Raw genomic sequence first — 20,880 nt, forward strand, 5'->3', positions numbered from 1 at the left:
AGACACCTCTGAACTATATTCTATTTCTTTTTTATCACAATAGTCAAGGAGGAAGGCATGTTCGAGTTTGGAATTCAAGTTTATTCATTCAAAGTCAAAGTAAATGTTTGTTTCAGAGCGTGCCCAAGATCAGAAAAAGAAAGAGCAAACGTTGTCAAAAACTTGCTAGCAATATGATTGGATTATTTCCCAAAATGACGCGAACAGCGTTGTCAAGACTCTTAATTAGTCAATCAGATACCGAGATTACTGGTATTTGTTGTTGGTTTTTTTTTAAATTTCTCACTATTTCGTAATACTGCTTCAAAAAGTACATTATAAAAAAGGCATTTCGTTGGGTGTCTCGAAAACGAGGACCCTAAGACCCTGAAAACTCGAAAAAAAGTAACTCAAAACCTTCAACCCTGGGCCTAAAGTTGGTTTTTAGACCTAGAGTGTAACAGGGCCATGTACATCCGACGGGAAATGAAGATGTCCGGCCACATGTGGAGAGTGGTTACCCCGCTAAATATGGCGGATCACCCAGCTTTCACTTTGAAACAGGTTGTAGGGAATGAAGGACTTGAACTTCGCTTGAGGTAACTCAAAAAACCAACTTTAGGCCTACGGTTTGCCAAATTGAGGGTTTTGGGTTACTTTTTCGAGTTTTCGGGGTCTTCGGGTCTTCTTTTTTGGGACACCTCATTTCGTTTTCATTGACAAATATTGTATTGCTTGTCTGCAAATTGCTCATCAGTTTGCATTCGATTAAACTCATCATTGTCATAGTTCAAAATGAAATTTAGGTTAAAATAATTTTAACCCAGTTTGATTCTTCATTTCCTTAACTCAGTCATAAATAATTAAAATAGCCGCTATAAAAGAAATAAAAAAGTAATAATCAGGAGACAATAATTATCATCCTCTAATACATGTATGTACTCAGTACATTCTTCCTAGAATAACATATCCGGGCAGGTGTGGTTGTATTTTATCACTGCCTAAAACCCACCTGGTTTTTACTCAGATTAACGTGATTTACTTATAGAAATGTTGTAAATTGCAGACAAAAACAAACAGATAACTCCAATTCAAAATTAGTGCTACCAAAAGCTATTCTAGATTTGATGCAGTACAGGTGGGCAAAAAGCCTTAATGAATATTAGTAACTTTAACCAATATTTCAGACATCATCATTAGTAACCAAGCTGTTACATCAGGATAGCGCTGTTTAAAGTCAACAGTTGCACACTCCGATGATACATCTCGATGCCATTGTCAGCCGCATTCGTAAACCAAGCTTTTACAATAGGGCAAGAATGTTAAAAGTCAATAGTTGCACACTCCGACGACACATCTGGATGCCACTATCAACCTCATTAGTAACCAAGCTTTTACAATAAGACAGGAATGTTAAACGTCAATAGTTGCACACTCCGACGACACATCTGGATGCCACTGTCAACCTCATTAGTAACCAAGGTTTTACAATAAGACAAGAATGTTAATAGTCAATAGTTGCACACTCCGACGACTCATCTGGATGCCACTGTCAACCTCATTAGTAACCAAGCTTTTACAATAAGACAAGAATGTTAATAGTCAATAGTTGCACACTCCGACGACTCATCTGGATGCCACTGTCAACCTCATTAGTAACCAAGCTTTTACAATAAGACAAGAATGTTAATAGTCAATAGTTGCACACTCCGACGGCACATCTGGATGCCACTGTCAACCTCATTAGTAACCAAGCTTTTACAATAAGACAAGAATGTTAATAGTCAATAGTTGCACACTCCGACAACACATCTGGATGCCACTGTCAAGCTCATTAGTAACCAAGGTTTTACAATAAGACAAGAATGTTAATAGTCAATAGTTGCACACTCCGACGGCACATCTGGATGCCACTGTCAACCTCATTAGTAACCAAGCTTTTACAATAAGACAAGAATGTTAATAGTCAATAGTTGCACACTCCGACGGCACATCTGGATGCCACTGTCAAGCTCATTAGTAACCAAGCTTTTACAATAAGACAAGAATGTTAATAGTCAATAGTTGCACACTCCGACGGCACATCTGGATGCCACTGTCAACCTCATTAGTAACCAAGGTTTTACAATAAGACAAGAATGTTAATAGTCAATAGTTGCACACTCCGACGGCACATCTGGATGCCAATGTCAACCTCATTAGTAACCAAGGTTTTACAATAAGACAAGAATGTTAATAGTCAATAGTTGCACACTCCGACGACACATCTGGATGCCACTGTCAACCTCATTAGTAACCAAGCTTTTACAATAAGACAGGAATGTTAAAAGTCAATAGTTGCACACTCCGACGACACATCTGGATGCCACTGTCAACCTCATTAGTAACCAAGCTTTTACAATAAGACAAGAATGTTAATAGTCAATAGTTGCACACTCCGACGGCACATCTGTATGCCACTGTCAACTTCATTTGTAACCAAGCTTTTACAATAAGACAAGAATGTTAATAGTCAATAGTTGCACACTCCGACGACACATCTGGATGCCACTATCAACCCCATTAGTAACCAAGCTTTTACAATAAGACAAGAATGTTAATAGTCAATAGTTGCACACTCCGACGACACATCTGGATGCCACTGTCAACCTCATTAGTAACCAAGCTTTTACAATAAGACAGGAATGTTAAAAGTCAATAGTTGCACACTCCGACGACACATCTGGATGCCACTGTCAACCTCATTAGTAACCAAGCTTTTACAATAAGACAAGAATGTTAATAGTCAATAGTTGCACACTCCGACGACACATCTGGATGCCACTGTCAAGCTCATTAGTAACCAAGCTTTTACAATAAGACAAGAATGTTAATAGTCAATAGTTGCACACTCCGACGACACATCTGGATGCCACTGTCAACCTCATTAGTAACCAAGCTTTTACAATAAGACAAGAATGTTAATAGTCAATAGTTGCTCTGACGACACATCTGGATGCCACTGTCAACCTCATTAGTAACCAAGCTTTTACAATAAGACAGGAATGTTAAAAGTCAATAGTTGCACACTCCGACGACACATCTGGATGCCACTGTCAACCTCATTAGTAACCAAGCTTTTACAATAAGACAAGAATGTTAATAGTCAATAGTTGCACACTCTGACGACACATCTGGATGCCACTGTCAACCTCATTAGTAACCAAGCTTTTACAATAAGACAGGAATGTTAAAAGTCAATAGTTGCACACTCCGACGACACATCTGGATGCCACTGTCAACCTCATTAGTAACCAAGCTTTTACAATAAGACAAGAATGTTAATAGTCAATAGTTGCACACTCTGACGACACATCTGGATGCCACTGTCAACCTCATTAGTAACCAAGCTTTTACAATAGGACAAGAATGTTAAAAGTCAATAGATGCACATCCCGACGATATGTCTGTATGCCACTGTTAACCTCATGAGTAACCAAGCTTTCACAATAGGAAAGGATTTTTTAAAAGCAACAGTTGCACACTACAATGGTCTATATGGATCCTACTCTTAACATCACCAGTTCTAGCTGATCGATTAAGTTATGCAGAAGAGATTTAAAATATTGGAAGAGAATATTCCCCAGTTTCATCAAGATTGGCCAGATTGCCACATTTTGTGTGACCTAAAAGCAATAATAATATTGATACCTTTGTAGTAAAATATTGACTGACTACATTCTATGTGTATTTACTTCTTACTTGATATACTAAAGCCTCAAATGATGGAAATTTGACAGACGTTTATATTATTGTCGAAAGAAAGTCACAAGTCTTAGGCTCAAGCTACAAGTAATGTGTTCCAAAATGTCATTGATAATGAATTAAATCCTGGAAAGCCACATATCTATGAATAATTACATTCTGGAGAGTCACATAGCAATAAGTATTTAGAAAGAAAGCTTCAATTTTACTTTTACATACATGACATCGACATTGTATTTTCCAATTTCTGTTTGTTCTTTGTTTCTGTGAGCCTATCACAATTGAAGGATTCAGGGCCATAACTTCTTAATGCATTAATGTTATTTACATCTTTAAGAGAGTCAATTTATATGACAAAAGCCCAATGTAACCCAGAAGTAGTATTTCGCATGTGCAATTCATAAAGCTGGACTGCTCAGTTCTTCTTTGAGTAAAAACTCCACATGATCACAAATTCCAGTTGATCTAGAAAAAAAGGCAATAAGCAAGTCTTAACCATGTTTTTTTTCCAGGGGTGTTGATATCTTTACTTTGGCAACCCTTCATGTTCGGAGACGTAGTACATTGAGTAGGTATTGAATCGTCAATTAACAATAAGCTTAGGAAATAAAATACGAAAGTCTGTTGCTTTCATCAAAATAACAATGGTCGCAAGACTTGAAAAGAACGTTTACAAGGCTCCTAATGTGAAATAAGCTTTCTGGATCCTGAAAATCTATCGTGAACAAACATTTTCAGCGAAAAATAAACATCAGACACTTCTTTTCGAATTTTCCTTTCATTTTGCCCCTGTTTTACGTGACCACAAATGGCTTGATTGCAACTTACCTTACTTGAACAGCTGTCCGGCGGGGTTAGTAAGACGCAGCCAGTATCATTGTCCATTTGATGTGAGACGACAATGGCATTTGCAAACGGCAATTCAGTGGAGTCAGCCAGCCAGCACCGATAACTTGATCTCCGCAAAGGCTAAGGTCAAGGCTGTTTAAAAATTCTCTTAGCCATTCAAATATCTCATCTTGATACAGCGGCGAATCCGGTGTATGATGAAGGAATACAGCGATTAATCCAAACGATGAAGCGACGATTTTATCTGCTGAAGAAGCTTTTCCTTCAAACGGAGCTCCATCTACCGAGCAAATTCCTCTGGAAAGTGCACCAGCAGCTCAGACGGTCTCCATAACCTATCTTGCTTAACACAAACCACTTTTTTCCTTGGATCTAACAACTATGGGCTCTGTACCCGAGAAAATCGTGAATAACCTTACGCGGTGTCTTAGCACGCGCAAGCAAATCGCAATGATCAACGTGGCCGTGCCGTGCTCATGTGATTGAAACGAACAAAATGGCTTATTCTCAAATGACAGAAACGCATGTTATTCGTCAAGGCTAAATTAGATAACTGACATGTTAATCCTATTACCCCTCTTTGTTGACAGAAGAGTCATTACTGAGTAAACCACAACTTAATTGATTCAGAAATCGGGTACTTCCAGTTCAGACCCACTTGCGTCTCGTCATGCCAAGAATAATTATTGTTTGTACTTAGACACTTAACATGCGTTACACAACTGCAGATACAGTGTACAGCTGTACTGCAATAATAAACAGGTTAGCTATGCCTATTCTCCTGCTTTCCACACAAGGGTCATACTTCGGGTTGTTTTGCACTAAGCTTTCAGCAGACATTATGTCATGAATGTATCAATAATAATTATACCACAGGAAAACAAGTGATTTACATAATCTGTTTCCCTGCTGGGAACTAAAGTTTATTATTATGCAAATTCAGCAAAAAGAAATTGTATTGTATTGACAACCAACATGGCTGCCTTGTCACATGGGTAAAAGAGACAGGGGATACACTTAATGTAGCTGCTGCAGGTCAAATTGTACCTTCAGGTCAATTTGTTTCAACCTAGGTTAAAATGTTTTCAACCAAGGTTATTATAAACTGACTATTATGAAAAATGGGGCCTGGATTTTTAGGGGGGATAAAAAAGGAAAGAATGAAAAAAGAGAGACTGATTAAAAAAGTGCTACTATGACAAAATTCACATCTTTCCTATCTCAGCCATTTAAAGGCATAAACATGTAGTCTGTACGAGAAGAAGAATGCTGTTTACTATTTTCAAATGTCCCTTTTTGTTCCAGAGATATTCAAGTTTTCACAATATGCAAATTAGCCAAATTAGTGATGACATCATAAACTCAACCAAATTATGATCAAATATGATGGAAAAAGATATCTCAGCCAATTTGTATCAGAAATGCTTTGAATCCATGCGTGGGTGGCACGTAATAAACTAAAACTCAATCGTGATAACTGAGTTCTTAGTAATACATGCCAAACATCGATACATAGCATTACAATCATTGATGTTAGAATAACTTCAGCGATAAAAGTCAGCTAGAAACATAGGTGTAACCTTCAACGATGTTATGGATCTTGAACAGCATGTTAAAGTGCACCTAACCCCAAAATATTTTTTTTTCGTGAAAATGAATCTTTGCTACTGTTCGAAATGCATTGCGGCCATTTTTCGTTTTTCTAACAAATCCTACCATTCTGTAGGCTTCGAAAGTTGCGAAAATCCAAGCATCTTTTGTTCACAACCGAGTCAGAAGGGGAGTGGGTCTATTCCTGATTTGACGTCACAATCTACTTTGCATGCATTTTTACAAAAAGTCAATGCAATGTAAATCAGTTTGTGACGTCATATCAGGAATAGACCCACTTCCCGTCTGACTCGGTTGTGAACAAAAGGTGCTTGGATTTTCGTAACTTTCGAAGCTTAAGTACTAGGCCTATAGCCATTACTTTATAAAATGGCAGGATTTGTAATAAAAATGAAAAAATGGCCGCAATGCGTTTCGAACAGTTGCAAAGATTCATTTTAGCGAAAAAAACATTTTGGGGTTAGGTGCACTTTAATAGTATTATGTTGTAAAACTGCTTTCTTTCATTTTACGTAATTTATCTAAAGTTAGGAATTGCCTTACTCAGATGGACACCAAAGCATTAGTTCATGCATTTATTACATCCAAACTAGATAACTGCAATTCACTTCTAGCTTGAGAAGGATCGAAGGATGTTGTTAATTTGGATGATTTCAAGCTGTATGAAAGCTCTGAAGAATAGCCGGAGAGTTTAATCAATCTTGTTTGGGTTTTTTGCATGGGACATAGGCCTGGGATGGAGTTTGGGCTGAACAAGTGTGCTGTATTCACGTTGAAGGGGTGGAGACGTTTCAGGAAAAGAGGTTGTATGGGAGTTTATGAGGGATGTCAGTGAAGGGGCTGATGAGAGGTTGTGGCTGTGGCTTAGAGCAGGTTTTGCGAACACTGTTTTCTCAGACCACGATTGAGAAGGAGGATGTGCTATGTAGATCCAGAGTGTAGAGTGAGTGGCTAGGAGGTGGAGTCAGTTACATGTAGCTGTGTGGTCAGGGGTGTCAACAAAGATTGTGCCACTCTTGGTTGGTTGATTCCGGATGTACTGGGAGGAATGTAGGCCTCCTCAGTCACTGGAACCACCCTAATCCTACCGGTGTCAACAAAAACCAGGATTGGATCACGGACTGGATCATGGACCCGATCACGGACCAGATCACGGATCGGATCGTGGATTGGATTGCATCGGATTGCATCGGATCGTAGATCGGATCATGGATCAGATCAATGTTTCTTATTCTGCTCGTTTGAATAAAAAGTTTTCTCGTCCGGTTTCAGTTTCACACTTTCACACTTTTTCTTGATCTTTTTCTTAAAAAACGGTTAAAAATTTTTACCATGTGTGACCAGATTCATGATTATTATTTTCAGAACTAGAGTAATCGGCAAAAATCCTCTGTGATCTCTTTGATCATTAGCTCACTATGCTCATGGAACTTAAATCTCTGAGCTTGTAAGAAACTAATGTTAATGTGTATGACATGGACTAACATTGAATAAAGGAAACAATCCTTTTAAGGATCTTAAAAAAGAAATAATAACTAACTGATGTTGTCACAGAGTTGATCAAAGATACTTCCACAGATAGTTTGTTTGACTGTCAAAGAACTGCATCTGTAAATTATATGATTGTATGAAATGAATCATAAATTGAACTGCAGATATGAAATCAAGGGAAGCTATGATCCTTGCAGGTATGAAAGCAATTTTAGCAATTGCATGAAGAAGCCTGAAAAATTCAGGACTTCAATGGGGTTTGAACCTGTGACCTCGCAATACTGCTGCGCTGTCTAGGAGAGTGAATTTTTGACTTTGTAGAAACAATGGTCAATGAGTTAAGCGATTATGATCTTTCTGTTGAATTTGCACATTTCTTGTCAAACTTTGTAACACTCGAAAAAAAAAAAAAAAGCAAACTAACAAAAACAAAAACCCAGGGTCTTGCCATCATTTTCAATTGAGACAGATGTATCCATTTTTCACGAGTTGTTAGTAAACACGCAAGATAACTTGATCATGGTGGTCACTGAAATTGATGTCACTTTCGATTTTGCGATTTGCTTGAATGTGCAGCCAAAAGTACAGTAGAAAAATTGAACGTAGCAAAAATCTCCCAAATGTTTTTCGCTGATGGTAACTTTTTATATCCGGGGTTCAAAATTTAAATTGTTTTCATGTTGCAAATTTTGTTGCTGATGGCAAAATATTTTACTGTCGATCAACACTTCCCGAAACTTCCTTCTGCTCTTCCTAAAAACTGTATATCAATATTTATTTACTTTTGCATCAACATTAAATATTGATGTTGTTTTACGTAAAGCAGGCTAACAAAATCTGCACTTTGCTTAGTTCACATTTTTTGAGGGTTAAAATATAATTTTCAGTACATTTTTTGACAGCAAGTTGTATATTTTTTGAGGTTCCCCATCCAAATACTAATCCCATGGGAGAGGGATTAACTTTAGTGAACTTTTGTCTTGGAAAGCTATGAGAAGCTTATGGTGATAAAGTAGTTCCAAGGGAACTTGAAAAAGATCAACATGTCAGCCTTGAAGCTAATGTTTCTCCATTCCCTTTTATTTTCTGTAATCTTTTTGGTGCATACATACATACGGTACATACATATACTATTTGTTAAGGCAGGTCAGTTTGCAGCAACCTGAAGGCTGGTGTGGTGTTGTGTGGTATTTAACTTGTAGCCACGTGTCTTCTCAGGGGGCTATTTACCTAAGACATCTACCATGGCACTACAATGATACATGTATGTGGTAGCAAAACAATATCGTGCACTATTAGGGCTACAAATTACGCAAAGACAACTTGAATCTCCTTTGAAAACAAAACGCAGCTCAGTTGACAGTCATGGATTAAAGAGTTATGTTACTGCAGTACCACAGTCATACCCAATGCATGCCTACCTTCCATTAGGTTCTGGGAACTTTGTCACAATGTCCATGGCGGCACTGTACAACACTCCTCGACACAGCACATGCGACTAGAGACAGCGCGTCACCCAAAACTTGTTCCCTCAAAATTTCATGAAAATTACATGATGGGTGGCCTACATCACACTTAAGAAAAATGAAGAAAAACAAAGATTTTATAAAAGCTAACCATTCTTGAACAAGTGCTTGGGCTTAAACAGTGTATATCAGTGCTACAAACCCACAAATGGTCAACTTTGCATGCATTGGGCGTTTTGCTCCATTCATTTTGTTTTGGGTGACGGGCTGTCTCTAGTCGCTTTCCGACACAGTCATGAAAGTGACTACAGGGTGTTTTGGGGGAAAATAACTTCCAGCGGGACCTGTGCTCAATTTTGTCACACAGACTTTATTTTGAGTATTATCATGCAGCATCTCTTAATTTTGATTACTGGGTTGCCAGTATGGCAATCCCAGTCGGAAAGTGGGTGGGATTTGTTTGTTTTCTTTTTTTTTTTTTCCATGTCGGTAAAAGTCTTGCCTGTCACTGCCCTGCTAAGTGGTATCTTTGTGCATAGAGCCTTCTGCTCATATTTTCTTAGGATAGAGAGGGTAGTAGATTTCTCTGGTGGACACAGTAGAATGATAAACTTAACCGGCAATGGCGTCGAAAGTCATGTAACGCGAATGGCGTTTTAGTGGATCTTTGAACGAAATATATACCCTTACGAAGCTCAATAATGGCAATTCATTTGGGTACTGAACAAGACAGGGGGTGGAATCTTATAAGCGACGAGTAATGGACTTCGACAACAATCTGTCGCCCGTCGAGCCAAAATCAAAGTGAGCTGCATTTCTAAGATTTTGCCAAGTGTGCTGTTATGTAGAACACTGAAACCAAATGGAAAATTCTCTGGTAACTTATGGGTTCAACAAAGACAGAGAACGAATCGAACACCTTAAGTGGATCTGTGATCAACTCTGCACAGTCTTCAGGTAAAAAAAAAATTGGAAATGTGACAGCCAAGAATTATTTGAAAGAAAGTTTGTCGTCTATTTTGTGCTTCATTATTCAAGGAAAAGGTTCTTCATGGAAACGGTTTGATCCTGAAATTTTAGTTTGTTGTAATATTGCGCATATTTGAAACGATTTATTTTTTTCTCTTCACGCACGTAATAAAATAAGAAAGGGTTTTTGCCTCTAATAGCAAATATGTTGTTTGTTTCCAAAAATTGTTCACTGGAAAAGGTGGCCTTTATGAATTCATCATGTTTTATGATATGTGTGCTGGATAGTTTTTATGGCAATAGTAAAGCATTTTCTTGTTATTCAAGGAAAAGGTTCTTCAGGAAAGGGTTTGAACCTGAACTACATGGTAATTTTGACACGATTGAGTTTCTTGTCTTCACGCATGCAATATGTTGTTTGTTTCCAAAAATTGTTCGCTGGAAAAGGTGGTCTTATGAATTCATCGTGTTTTATAATATGCGAGCTTAACTGGATAGTTTTTATGGCAATAGTAAAGCATTTTCGTGTCAAAATGAGGTTAGCGTTTTTCTGTTGTGCTAACTTAATTAAATAGAAATATACATGCTGCCTCGTAAGTTTGTTATTCTCGTTAACCAGCAATGGCGTCGAAAGTCATTGCAACGCGAATGGCGTTTTAGTGTATCTTATGTTGTTTGTTTCAATAAAATGTTTCGCTGGAAAAGGATTCTGTGATATTTTCTGCCTTTGTGAATTATAATATCATGTTGTGTATTGAATTTTCGAGCTTAAGGTTGAAACATGATACGGGAGCATATTTTTAGTATTGATCTGTAAACAGGAAAATTGAACCTAGCAAAAATCTCCCAAAATGTTTGTCGCTGATCGTAACTTTTTAAATTCTATATTCACGGTTCAAAATTAATGTTGTTTTCATGTTGTAAATATGTTATTCTCGAGCGACCGTCCTTGAAACTTCCTTCTGCTCTTTCTAAAAACTGTGTATCAATATTTATTTACTTTTGCATCAATATTTGTTTTTGCATAAAGCAAGCTAACAAAATCTGTTCGCATCTGTTAGCGTTAATAGTATTTTAGGCTGTCAGATGGCTCAGAGGGCACGCTTAAACTTGTGGTAAAAAGAAGCTTATCAACATGTTAGCCCAGAAGCCAATGTTTCTCATTGCACATTTATTTTCTTCAATCTTTCTGGGTTCAGTACTTTGCTAGTAACCACATGTCTTCTCAGGCTATTTACCCAAGACTTCTACCATGGCACTACAATGATAGACAATACCAAAACAATATCGTGCACTGTTAGAGCTACATATTACGCAAGGACAGATCTGTTTGTCGTACGAACGTGTGAGGACCTGTGAGCCACAGGGCCTCTGCTGGTATGACTTCTGGGTGACCCCTTAAATGGTCTTAATGACCCCCCAACTTGAAAAAAATGTCTGGAACAGTGCACGTACCACAGGCAACCCAGTGTACCCTCACGGAGGGTCTAGTTCAACATAATTTTATTTTAGTTTATCACTTTTATTTTTTATTTGTTATTTGTTATTTGGAGAAGGAGAGCAAGAGCGTTGGTTTGGAGAAAAAGGATGCCATGAATCGAGCGAGATGGGCAGTGGGAGTTAGAAAGATTGCTGACAAAGTAGGGTAAATCCGGGACACTGAAAAACACAGACTGCAGACTGTGCAGACCGTCTGTAAAATGAAAATTCGGTTAGCCTGAATTAGGCCTAAATAAGGCCTAAATAACATTCAGGTTAGCCTGTTTACGGTTAGCTCTCCATAATAGTGAGGGTAATGCCATATTTTACCCCTAGTCTGCACAGTCTGCAGTCTGTGTTTTGGTGTGACCGGGTAAATCCGGCCACCCCGTTTACGGGGACAAACCCAGATCAAAATTGGATTGATGATTGATGATTTTACAAACGACTTGATTTTTTTCCTTGATCCGATCCGTGGTGGAATCTGCAATCCGGCCTGTGATCTGTTTTTCAGTTATGACAGTTTTTTCGCTTCTCAGTTATGACAAAATAACACAATATTCCACAATGCATTTTGCCATTACTTTAGCTGCTAAACGTGTAATTAAAAGGAAAAAAGTCTTTCAAACTTTCTAGTTTGTTACTGCTTGCAATTTTTAATGGATCAGAGTTTCATCAGCACTACCCACATGGATGAGTCATACCCATTTTTTTGTTTCAGAACATTATGTTGTAACAGACAGTGGGGACAAGCTGCATTATAAGAAGCTGTGTATTTGCTCAGGAGGGAGACCTAATATTATAAGCAAGCATCCCCGCGTCATTGGTATCAGAGATACTGAAAGTGTGCAGCAATTTAAGCTGAAACTTTCAAAAGCTCGTAGGGTTGTGATAATAGGCAATGGAGGGATAGCATTAGAACTTGTGTAAGCTCACCTTTTCTTGATAATTATCGTTTTGGTGCTTTTAATGCAGTTGAACTTCTTGTTCCTATTAATGTTGGCATTGTTTTCACAGCGGAAAAATTCACAAATGAAGATCAAACAAAGATCTATTTCATGTCAATGATTCTACCGGTATTTAATGTCATGTGAAGAAAATTGTATTTTTTCGTTAATATTTACACCTCACCCTTATCAAAGGTAAACGGATTTAAAAGTCAAATGGTTAAATCCTTCTAATCTAAACTAAGTTTTGATACTCCTTTGATGTTCATTTTAAAGTTTCTATTCATTTGGTATCTAGATTTACAATGAAGGTGAGACGCCTGGCGGTGTTAATGTGGGATGGGTTGGTTGTCAATGCCAGGTTGTACTGTATGACTGGAAAATAACAAATTTAATGTTGACTCAGTCCTAGCCTCCAAAGCAGACCTGCTTTTGGCTTGTCATGCAATCTTCCCTTGTGACGGGCCAAAAAAGGCTAACTCAATACAGCATAATTTAGCAACACTATTTGTGACCGTGTGAGGCCTGGGCTCTTTATTCTTGATTTTTTTTCGTTGGTTGATTGGAGATGATTTTGAGAAGATGCAATAAGTAGGATCAGCTGCATTATCTGCTTTATGGAATGGTCCTTGTACAAGAATTACTTTTTGATTAGTAGGAAAGTTATTTACCACTTTTGAGGCCATATTGGTTGGAGTTCAAACAGCTTAATTAAAGGAGGCTTGAAATAGTTTCTCCTTTTTTTCAAACAAATAAACATATTCTGTCCTAAGATACATTTAGCGTAATCATATCAGGACAAAATTTTCCAGGGTATTAAGTACCCATCGTAGATTTCTCTCATTTTCCTCCAAAATAACGTTACCATGGCAACAATATTAGGCATTTCTTTTTAAGAGAATGATAAAAATTATTTATAAAATTAGAACTAAAAATGTTTTACGTTGGCCCCTTTGTAAAAGGGTTTTAAGGGTTTGAATTCAGCCAAAATCCCATACATTGGCTGTATGTGTTGGGCCCCTCAACCAATATGGTATCAGAGACCATATGTATGTTTTTGTCAATTTATCCTTGGTTTAAATTGTATTTTCTGTTGTTTCAGTCTCATCATCGAACAAAACCGTGAACCACAACATGTACACATAAATTATTTTGATGAATATTCAGTAAAACACTTGTACATTTGTGAAAGCTAACACTAATTTTCTCATATAGTTTTGAATTACATTCCTGTCAAGTGCTTTGGGCCATAAAAGATGAAGCCATTGGGAGTACTTTCTTTGATAGGGGAGCTGCTACCTTTTTTCTCCCTCACCTTGAGTCCAGTGTACCTGCTGCTGAAGAAAAACACATGTCTTTGGAAAATAACATGAAAAGAACGAAGTATGGCACCTCTACAAAAAATTACCAAGAAGGTCAGTAAGTAGTTTGCCTTACAAAGTTTGAAGTTTGATGGTTTAAGGAGGGACAATCAACTTTAGTCCACTGCCTTGAGATCTTCTGCATTTTGGTCAAAGCATATTTCAGTATTCTGTGTTAGATTTTTCACTAAAACAAACAAAGATCATTATTTAATATTCTCTGGAAAAAAAATTTAAATGTAATCTTTAATCAAAAAACATTAAGACTTATGTGGCACATGGCCTTTTGTAAAATTGATGCCCAAAAATTCTGCACAATAGATGACACTGAATTCTGCAATGTAAGCATACCCAAGGGACATGTTTCCCTTTTTAATTTATTTCTGAACAGTGTACCGCATGAATCATTATTGATTGAAAACTCATGTGACTTTGCTACTTTTATCTCTTTAAGAAGATGCAGTTTTGTAAAATAAAAAAAGTCAAAAAGCTATTCAGAAATCTTGTTTACCTGCATGTTGTTATGCTGGAGCATATATAATATAATTACCAGTATTTTCAAATAGGTTTTAGAGTGGATGATAACTGATGGACACCTGAACCACCCCCTTTGACGAGTAAAATCTACACTCCCACTCCTAGGAGTCAATGGGTAATTAGGTGCTGTCCTTTGGCATAGCAAGAGGGAAAATGACACAATCCCCCTTGCAATTGTAGGCAATGAACCCCCTATAAAGAGGAAGGATGTTATTAATAATGGTAGTAGGACTCAGTGGAGTCCAATTTGGTCTGTAATCCTATGAGTGATTGACAAAATCAGACGACTGCATAGCCAAAGTATGATTACTGACTGAATTGGATGACACGAAGTCCTGTTGCAAATTAATCGTAACCATTACAATTTCAAAGAAAACAAAATGAATGCACTCCTTTTTCACTGTTTAACGTTACAAATTCGTCCACTTTTGAAAATCTCCCGTTTGGTAGGGTAAGTGGTTGTTGCTGTGGTTATAATTGTGATAAATTCTGTGATTGGTGGATTAAGCTGAGTGCACTTATGATTTTGATTGGCTGATGTAACTGTCCGATTTCAGGTATCCGATGACAGCCAACTGTCCGATTCCAACGCTACATAACAATTAGTGAAAAATAAAGCAGTTAATGCACCAATCAAATTTGAGAAAATTGTAATGGTGATGATTAAAGGAGTTTACACTGTGGCTTATCTTGTGTTAGTGTTACGTCTTTTCTTCCTTATAAAGATGCAGTCTATTGCTGTCCTCATGATACAACTGAGGCCGTGTTTGGAGGTGCATTGGGCCCAGATTGGAACTCTGGCCTTACTCTTTATGGAGCTGGCAGTCAAGAACAAGCTCAAAGACAAGTGTATGTGCAATATAACTCTGAAGTTAAACAGTTGTTAGACCCACAAGAATTTGAACAATCTAATCAAAAAGAGTCACCTGTGTCTTGGGCTTGCATGGATTCTACCAATTCATCTGATTGGCCTGTATATGTACAGTTTACCAATGGTAGAATTTATGGATGTGATCTTATAGTTTCAGCTACTGGTGTTGTTCCAAATACTCAACCTTTCATATCATGTGCATCATTCAATGTTGCAGAGGATGGTGGCCTTATTGTTGACTCTAACATGCTAACTAACATACCTGATGTTTATGCTGCTGGTGATGTTTGTAGTGCTGGCTGGAATCCAGCTCCTTGCTGGTTTCAGATGAGATTATGGAGCCAAGCAAGACAGATGGGCGTGTTTGCTGCGAAGTGCATGGCCTCCCATTTGAGTAATGAGCAAATTAGCATGGACTTTTGTTTTGAGCTGCTTACACATGTGACCCAGTTCTTTGGATATAAAGTTGTGTTGTTGGGAAAATTTAATGCACAAGGATGTGGTAACAACCATGAACTGTTAGTTAGATGTACCAAAGGAAAAGAATATATCAAAGTTGTTCTTCATGATGGGAGGATGTGTGGGGCAGTGTTAATAGGTGAAACAGATTTGGAAGAGACCTTTGAGAATTTAATTCTAAACCAAATGGATTTGACCCCAGTGAAAGAACATTTATTAAATCCTGATATTGACATTGAAGACTATTTTGACTGACGAACCAGACACGTTAAGTTATCTTGAAATAATAATTGTATAAATATGACCAACCAGACTATTAATTTTACTGTAGCCTTCACCCTCATTACTAAGAAAAAATTCCTAATGATTGCGTTTATTGCATTTCTTTACAAGATGGAACAAGGAATATCACAAGAGACTACATACATTTACAGAGTGACATTGCTGTTGCTTTTTCATTGTGTATTGCGGTATAAATTAATTGACATCATGCCACAAAAACAAAAAGTTGATCAGTGCTACAAATCTCCTTTCAGTTGCCGACTTGTAAGCGCAACTTTCTCTCCTGGTTTAAATGCAGGCATTCCCAAGTATGGACAACTTGCACATCGGAATGCATCTCCTAAGTAGCACTACAAAAAGGGGAGAATATATATAAATCAAATGAAATTGACTGAACCTACCTATCTGACAGACTGTAAACATTTCTCAAACAGACCTTTTGCATGCTAGTTTCATTCTGTAATGACCAAAATCAGAATGCTTTCTTATTCAGATTTATCAACTCCCCTAGGCATAAAGAGCCACTTGGATAATAGAGTTCATTTAAAGCAAAATAGTCTTGATAGTGATTGTGCCATCATGCAAATGGCCTTTTTCAAGAAACGTCTGTGAATATTTGATCACTGCTGATAATACTTGGCAAATCATTAATCATAAAAATGAGACAACGAAAAGTTGCCAAAACAGCCTTTTTTTCTCTGTTCTAATCCTCATGCACTTTTAAGTTGCTGTGCTGACCATAATTTATTGATTCAATTTTTTATTATTCTTCAGTACATCTTGTACATTATTTGTAGAAGTTATGCATGATCATGGTCTTTGAGGTTGGCTACCAAATACTAGTGGTCACTGTGGTAACCTTGAATGGCTGTGAATGCATACAATCCTTTAAAGACGGTGCCTACTAATTCAAAGGTATTTTTGCGCGGTTTACTGAATATGCAGGAAAAGAAGATCGTAACAAGTGTTATTGAAATCCAAAAAGAAAATTGGGGGTAAGCACGCATTTTTCGAAGATAATTATCAACAATGGTTGTAAAAAGTTGTAAAATACCAAGCAATGTATTGCGTTCTTTTCCAAATTGAAGCTCAACTATCTCTGAAAAATGCGTGATCACCCCCAATTTTCTTTTTGGATACCAAGATCACTTCCTAAGTTCTGCTTTCTTCGCAAAAATATCCCTGTATTAAAAAGCACCAGCAATAGGAAATCAGAGTATCTCCAGATGCGCAGATTCTAATCACCGTCCCTAATAATGGAAAAACATTCTGCAACTGTACCCTAATTCACCTGTTGCTGTTTGCTGGTTTTAAGGGAAAAGATGCAGAAAAATGAAGCTCCTTTGCAGCTTTTTTCTCTTTTTTTTTGTCCCTTTATAAACCCCTGAAGAGACACATTGGCCTTGAACACACTTCTACACTTGTTTGAGTATCCAAACCCTTTTGTCACATCAAAACTTCATAAGCGCAAAGAATTACACTGTAACTTGAAGAATATTGTTTAAAACGATTTTTTTCCAAGGCATGTCTCAGTCACATCTACCGTATAAACTTCAAGCAGAAAATGTGTCTCTGAAGGCAAAAATTTTGAATGTGATCTGTGCGACGCAGATTATGTCGGGTACACGGTCCAACATTTAACAGCAGCGCATAAACGAACACAAATACTCTGCAATCGGGAGGCATCTTGAGCAACACGGTCTATTGAAGACTGATTTGGTTGACAAGCAATTTTGTGTTCTAAAGAAATGTAGGTCAAAGTTTGATTGTCTAATTTTTGAGATGTTATTCATTAAGGATTTGAATCCCGAGTTAAATACTCAGACAGACCCTATTCGCGCCAAACTTTTTACGTGACTCTGCGTGAGAATACTTTGTTATTCGTGTCTCCTAGGAATTCTTTTACACTTATCTTTGTTCTCATTTCACTCATTATTGACTTGATAATGACGTTAAGCGAACGTCGAAACGTCGGATTTGTAAACTTTTAACCAAGGTGGTTTTTAATTTTCAACTTTATCGCAATTCTTTATATATATAATTATGTTTATATCCAAACATATTAGGGAGCTTACGAAACGACGACGCCGACTGCATCGACGACGCTACAAAAAAATAGGTTTAGTGAGCAAAAACAATGGTTCTGCACGCTCTGCACGTGCGTTTTACATTTTTGTACATTTCTTTGCTGTCATCTTCTAAATGACGACGTGAAATGACCAATTTCAAGGTTCTGTGTACGACGTTAGCACACGACGATGAATTTTCAGTTCTCTCTCTACTCTTCCAGCCCACTCATACCAGTTTAATTCTTGGACAGTTACTACACATTTTGTACGCGAAACGACATGAAATAGTTTCGTAGTGATATGAATAACGCGAACTTGTATTTTTAAATGAAGTCCTCGTAGCCGTCGTCGTCCTCGTTTCGTAAGCTCCCTATTAAGAAACGACGACGTTTCAAGTCCATTTACATGTAACAATAGTAGATAAAAAGGGTGTACATTGAAAGAAATGAACAGTGAAAATTAAGCGAAAAGTTTGGCACGTATGGAGTCCGTCTGGAGACTCTTAATGAGGAGCATTTCATAGACTAAGCAATCAAATTTGTTCTGGCTCTTTCTTAAGACCTTAAATTGGTATTATATAAAAAGATCTTCACAACTGTGAGCTTGCAAAAAATGTCGACCAATTGCCGAATTGTTGTGTTCAACAATGTGTTGGTGAAGTTGTTGGGCTGTATACCCTACATAATTTGCATCGCACATATCACATTTAAAATACAATGTACGTGTAATAATCAACACATTGCCGATTCACAACTGATGGCTTAATTTCTTTGGGTGTAAGATCTTGCCCAAATTTTTTTGCTCACGAAAACTGATTGTACCGTAACACCAATCTTATGACTAAGGGCCTCCACAGACTACAGACTAGACAATTAGTTGTGCACAACTATTTGTTATCGACATCTAAAAAGTTATCAACAACTAAAAAAACGCAGTGTGTGGAACGAGTTGTCGACAACTAAACGCTGAAGTTAAGTTGCCGACAACTAAGCAGTTTCCCTTTTCGAAAAGGGAGCCTGCTTAGTTGTCGACCACTCGTCCCACACACTGCGTTTTTTAGTTGTCGATAACATATGATACATATCGTTACAGTAACTGATAAAATGGTCATAAGATTGGTGTTCCAGTACAACCAGTTTTTGTGAGAAAAAAATTGGGGCAAGATCTTACACCCAAAGAAATGAAGTCATCAGTTGTGATTCCGGCAATGTGTTGTTTCTTATTTTATATGTGATCTGTGTGATGCAGATTATTTTGGGTATACAGCCCAACACCTTCACCAAAAGTCGGCAATTGCTTGACATTTTTTTTGGAGATCACGGTTATAAAGATCTTTAATTTGAAATAATACCAATTTAAGGTCTTAAGAAAATGCCAGAACAGATTTGATTGCTTAGTCTACCAAATGCTCCTCATTAAGACTCTCCAGACGGACTCCATAAGTGCCAAACTTTTTGCTTAATTTTCATTGTTCCTTTCTTGCACTATACCAGCTTCTTGTCTACTATTGTTTATAGATTGCAATTTTAAAATTTCTTTGACTTGATAACGACGTTTAGCTAATGTCGAAATGTCGTTGTTTTTTAACAAAGTTTTAAGTCTTTTTAATACGTTTAGATATGTTTTATCACTGACAGTTTTTTAATCGATAAATGTTTTCCAAAATCACTTCTACGTGAATAAATTCATAACTAAAACAACTCACACTCCCACATGATGATGTGGCAGTCTTCTTTAAAGGTTCCTTTCCCTGCTCAATTTCTTCAGCTAATCCACAAGTGCTGTAAGGATGAACATAAATTTGGCATGTAAAATCTGCTGCTGGCTGAAACCACATTTGCATGCAATTTATTAAAAAATTCATTCTAGGACGTTATGTGCGCACACACAAAGTAACTTCAAGTGCCTATTATTAAAGAACAATGACAAGTTCTCGAGGCAGCGAGCGAAGAAATACATTGCTATCTCAAACAAGACGCTCTGGGAGCGTTTTCTCAGAATATATGATACATTTAGTTTGGAACGTTTAGAAAGTCGAAAAGCCCGGCTAAAAGCAAATTGGAAGGACTGAATAACTGATTTTGCAATTGCATTTGAAAGAGGAGAATGCTTCCTAAGTTTGTTCAGGATTAAATGTCCGTTTCGAAACAATCTTTTTTGTAAGCATCGGTGTTTGCAGGGTTGCTCGGATGGGGTTCGTGCGGAGCTTCCTACTCATTTGTCGAACGCACAGTTTAATAATCCAAAATTAATATTACTCCTAGGTTGCAAACAGCCGTTATTATCCTGTTTTTATGCCAGTGCAACAGGTTTCACATGGATATGGATACTCCCAGGGTCAATGGTTAATTCAGGGGCATGTTGTTTGTCATAGTTGCATTCAAACGATTTAACGAAGCAGGGAGTGTAGTAAAGGCCTTGAAGTGGGAACAGAGCGAGATTATTCTTTTATGAAACAGTTTAGTCCCTCTGACTGTCTGATGTCCATCATCGGCCGATAGTCAAATGCTTGTAATTCCAACTTTTTTAACATCAATAACTCAATACAAATCAGTTTAAAATCCACTTTTTTGTATTACCTGTTACTGTTACCAATACCTCAATTTACTTTGACATGTATGGCTACAATACCAATTAACAAAGATAGAGATAACTCTTTGACACCTGAAAAATCCAGGTAACTGGGATTCAAACCCATGACCTCTGCGATGCTGGTTCAGTGCTCTACCAACTGAGCTATGAAACCACAAAGTTGGGAGCAGGTCA

The 20,880-nt window shown here is 37.4% G+C and overlaps 2 protein-coding genes across 2 annotated transcripts in view; one reads left to right on the forward strand and one right to left on the reverse strand.

Moving 5' to 3' along the window:
• The window catches only part of LOC138022272 (pyridine nucleotide-disulfide oxidoreductase domain-containing protein 1-like), a 20,395-nt gene extending 3,513 nt beyond the window's left edge, over positions 1-16,882 (forward strand). The window contains exons 2-4 of the mRNA XM_068869369.1: positions 12,310-12,514; positions 13,751-13,950; positions 15,159-16,882. Coding sequence (XP_068725470.1) covers positions 12,310-12,514; positions 13,751-13,950; positions 15,159-16,018 — 1,265 coding nt within the window. The 3' untranslated portion in view covers positions 16,019-16,882. The remainder of the gene's footprint in view (positions 1-12,309; positions 12,515-13,750; positions 13,951-15,158) is intronic.
• Positions 16,121-20,880, reverse strand: part of LOC138022275 (anamorsin homolog) — a 35,283-nt gene continuing 30,523 nt past the window's right edge. Inside the window, exons 10-11 of the mRNA XM_068869375.1 lie at positions 19,820-19,895; positions 16,121-16,395 (exon numbers count right to left, since the gene is read on the reverse strand). Coding sequence (XP_068725476.1) covers positions 16,282-16,395; positions 19,820-19,895 — 190 coding nt within the window. The 3' untranslated portion in view covers positions 16,121-16,281. The remainder of the gene's footprint in view (positions 16,396-19,819; positions 19,896-20,880) is intronic.

Source organism: Montipora capricornis, chromosome 10 (genome assembly GCF_036669925.1).
Source record: "Montipora capricornis isolate CH-2021 chromosome 10, ASM3666992v2, whole genome shotgun sequence".
NCBI classification, from domain to species: domain Eukaryota; kingdom Metazoa; phylum Cnidaria; class Anthozoa; order Scleractinia; family Acroporidae; genus Montipora; species Montipora capricornis.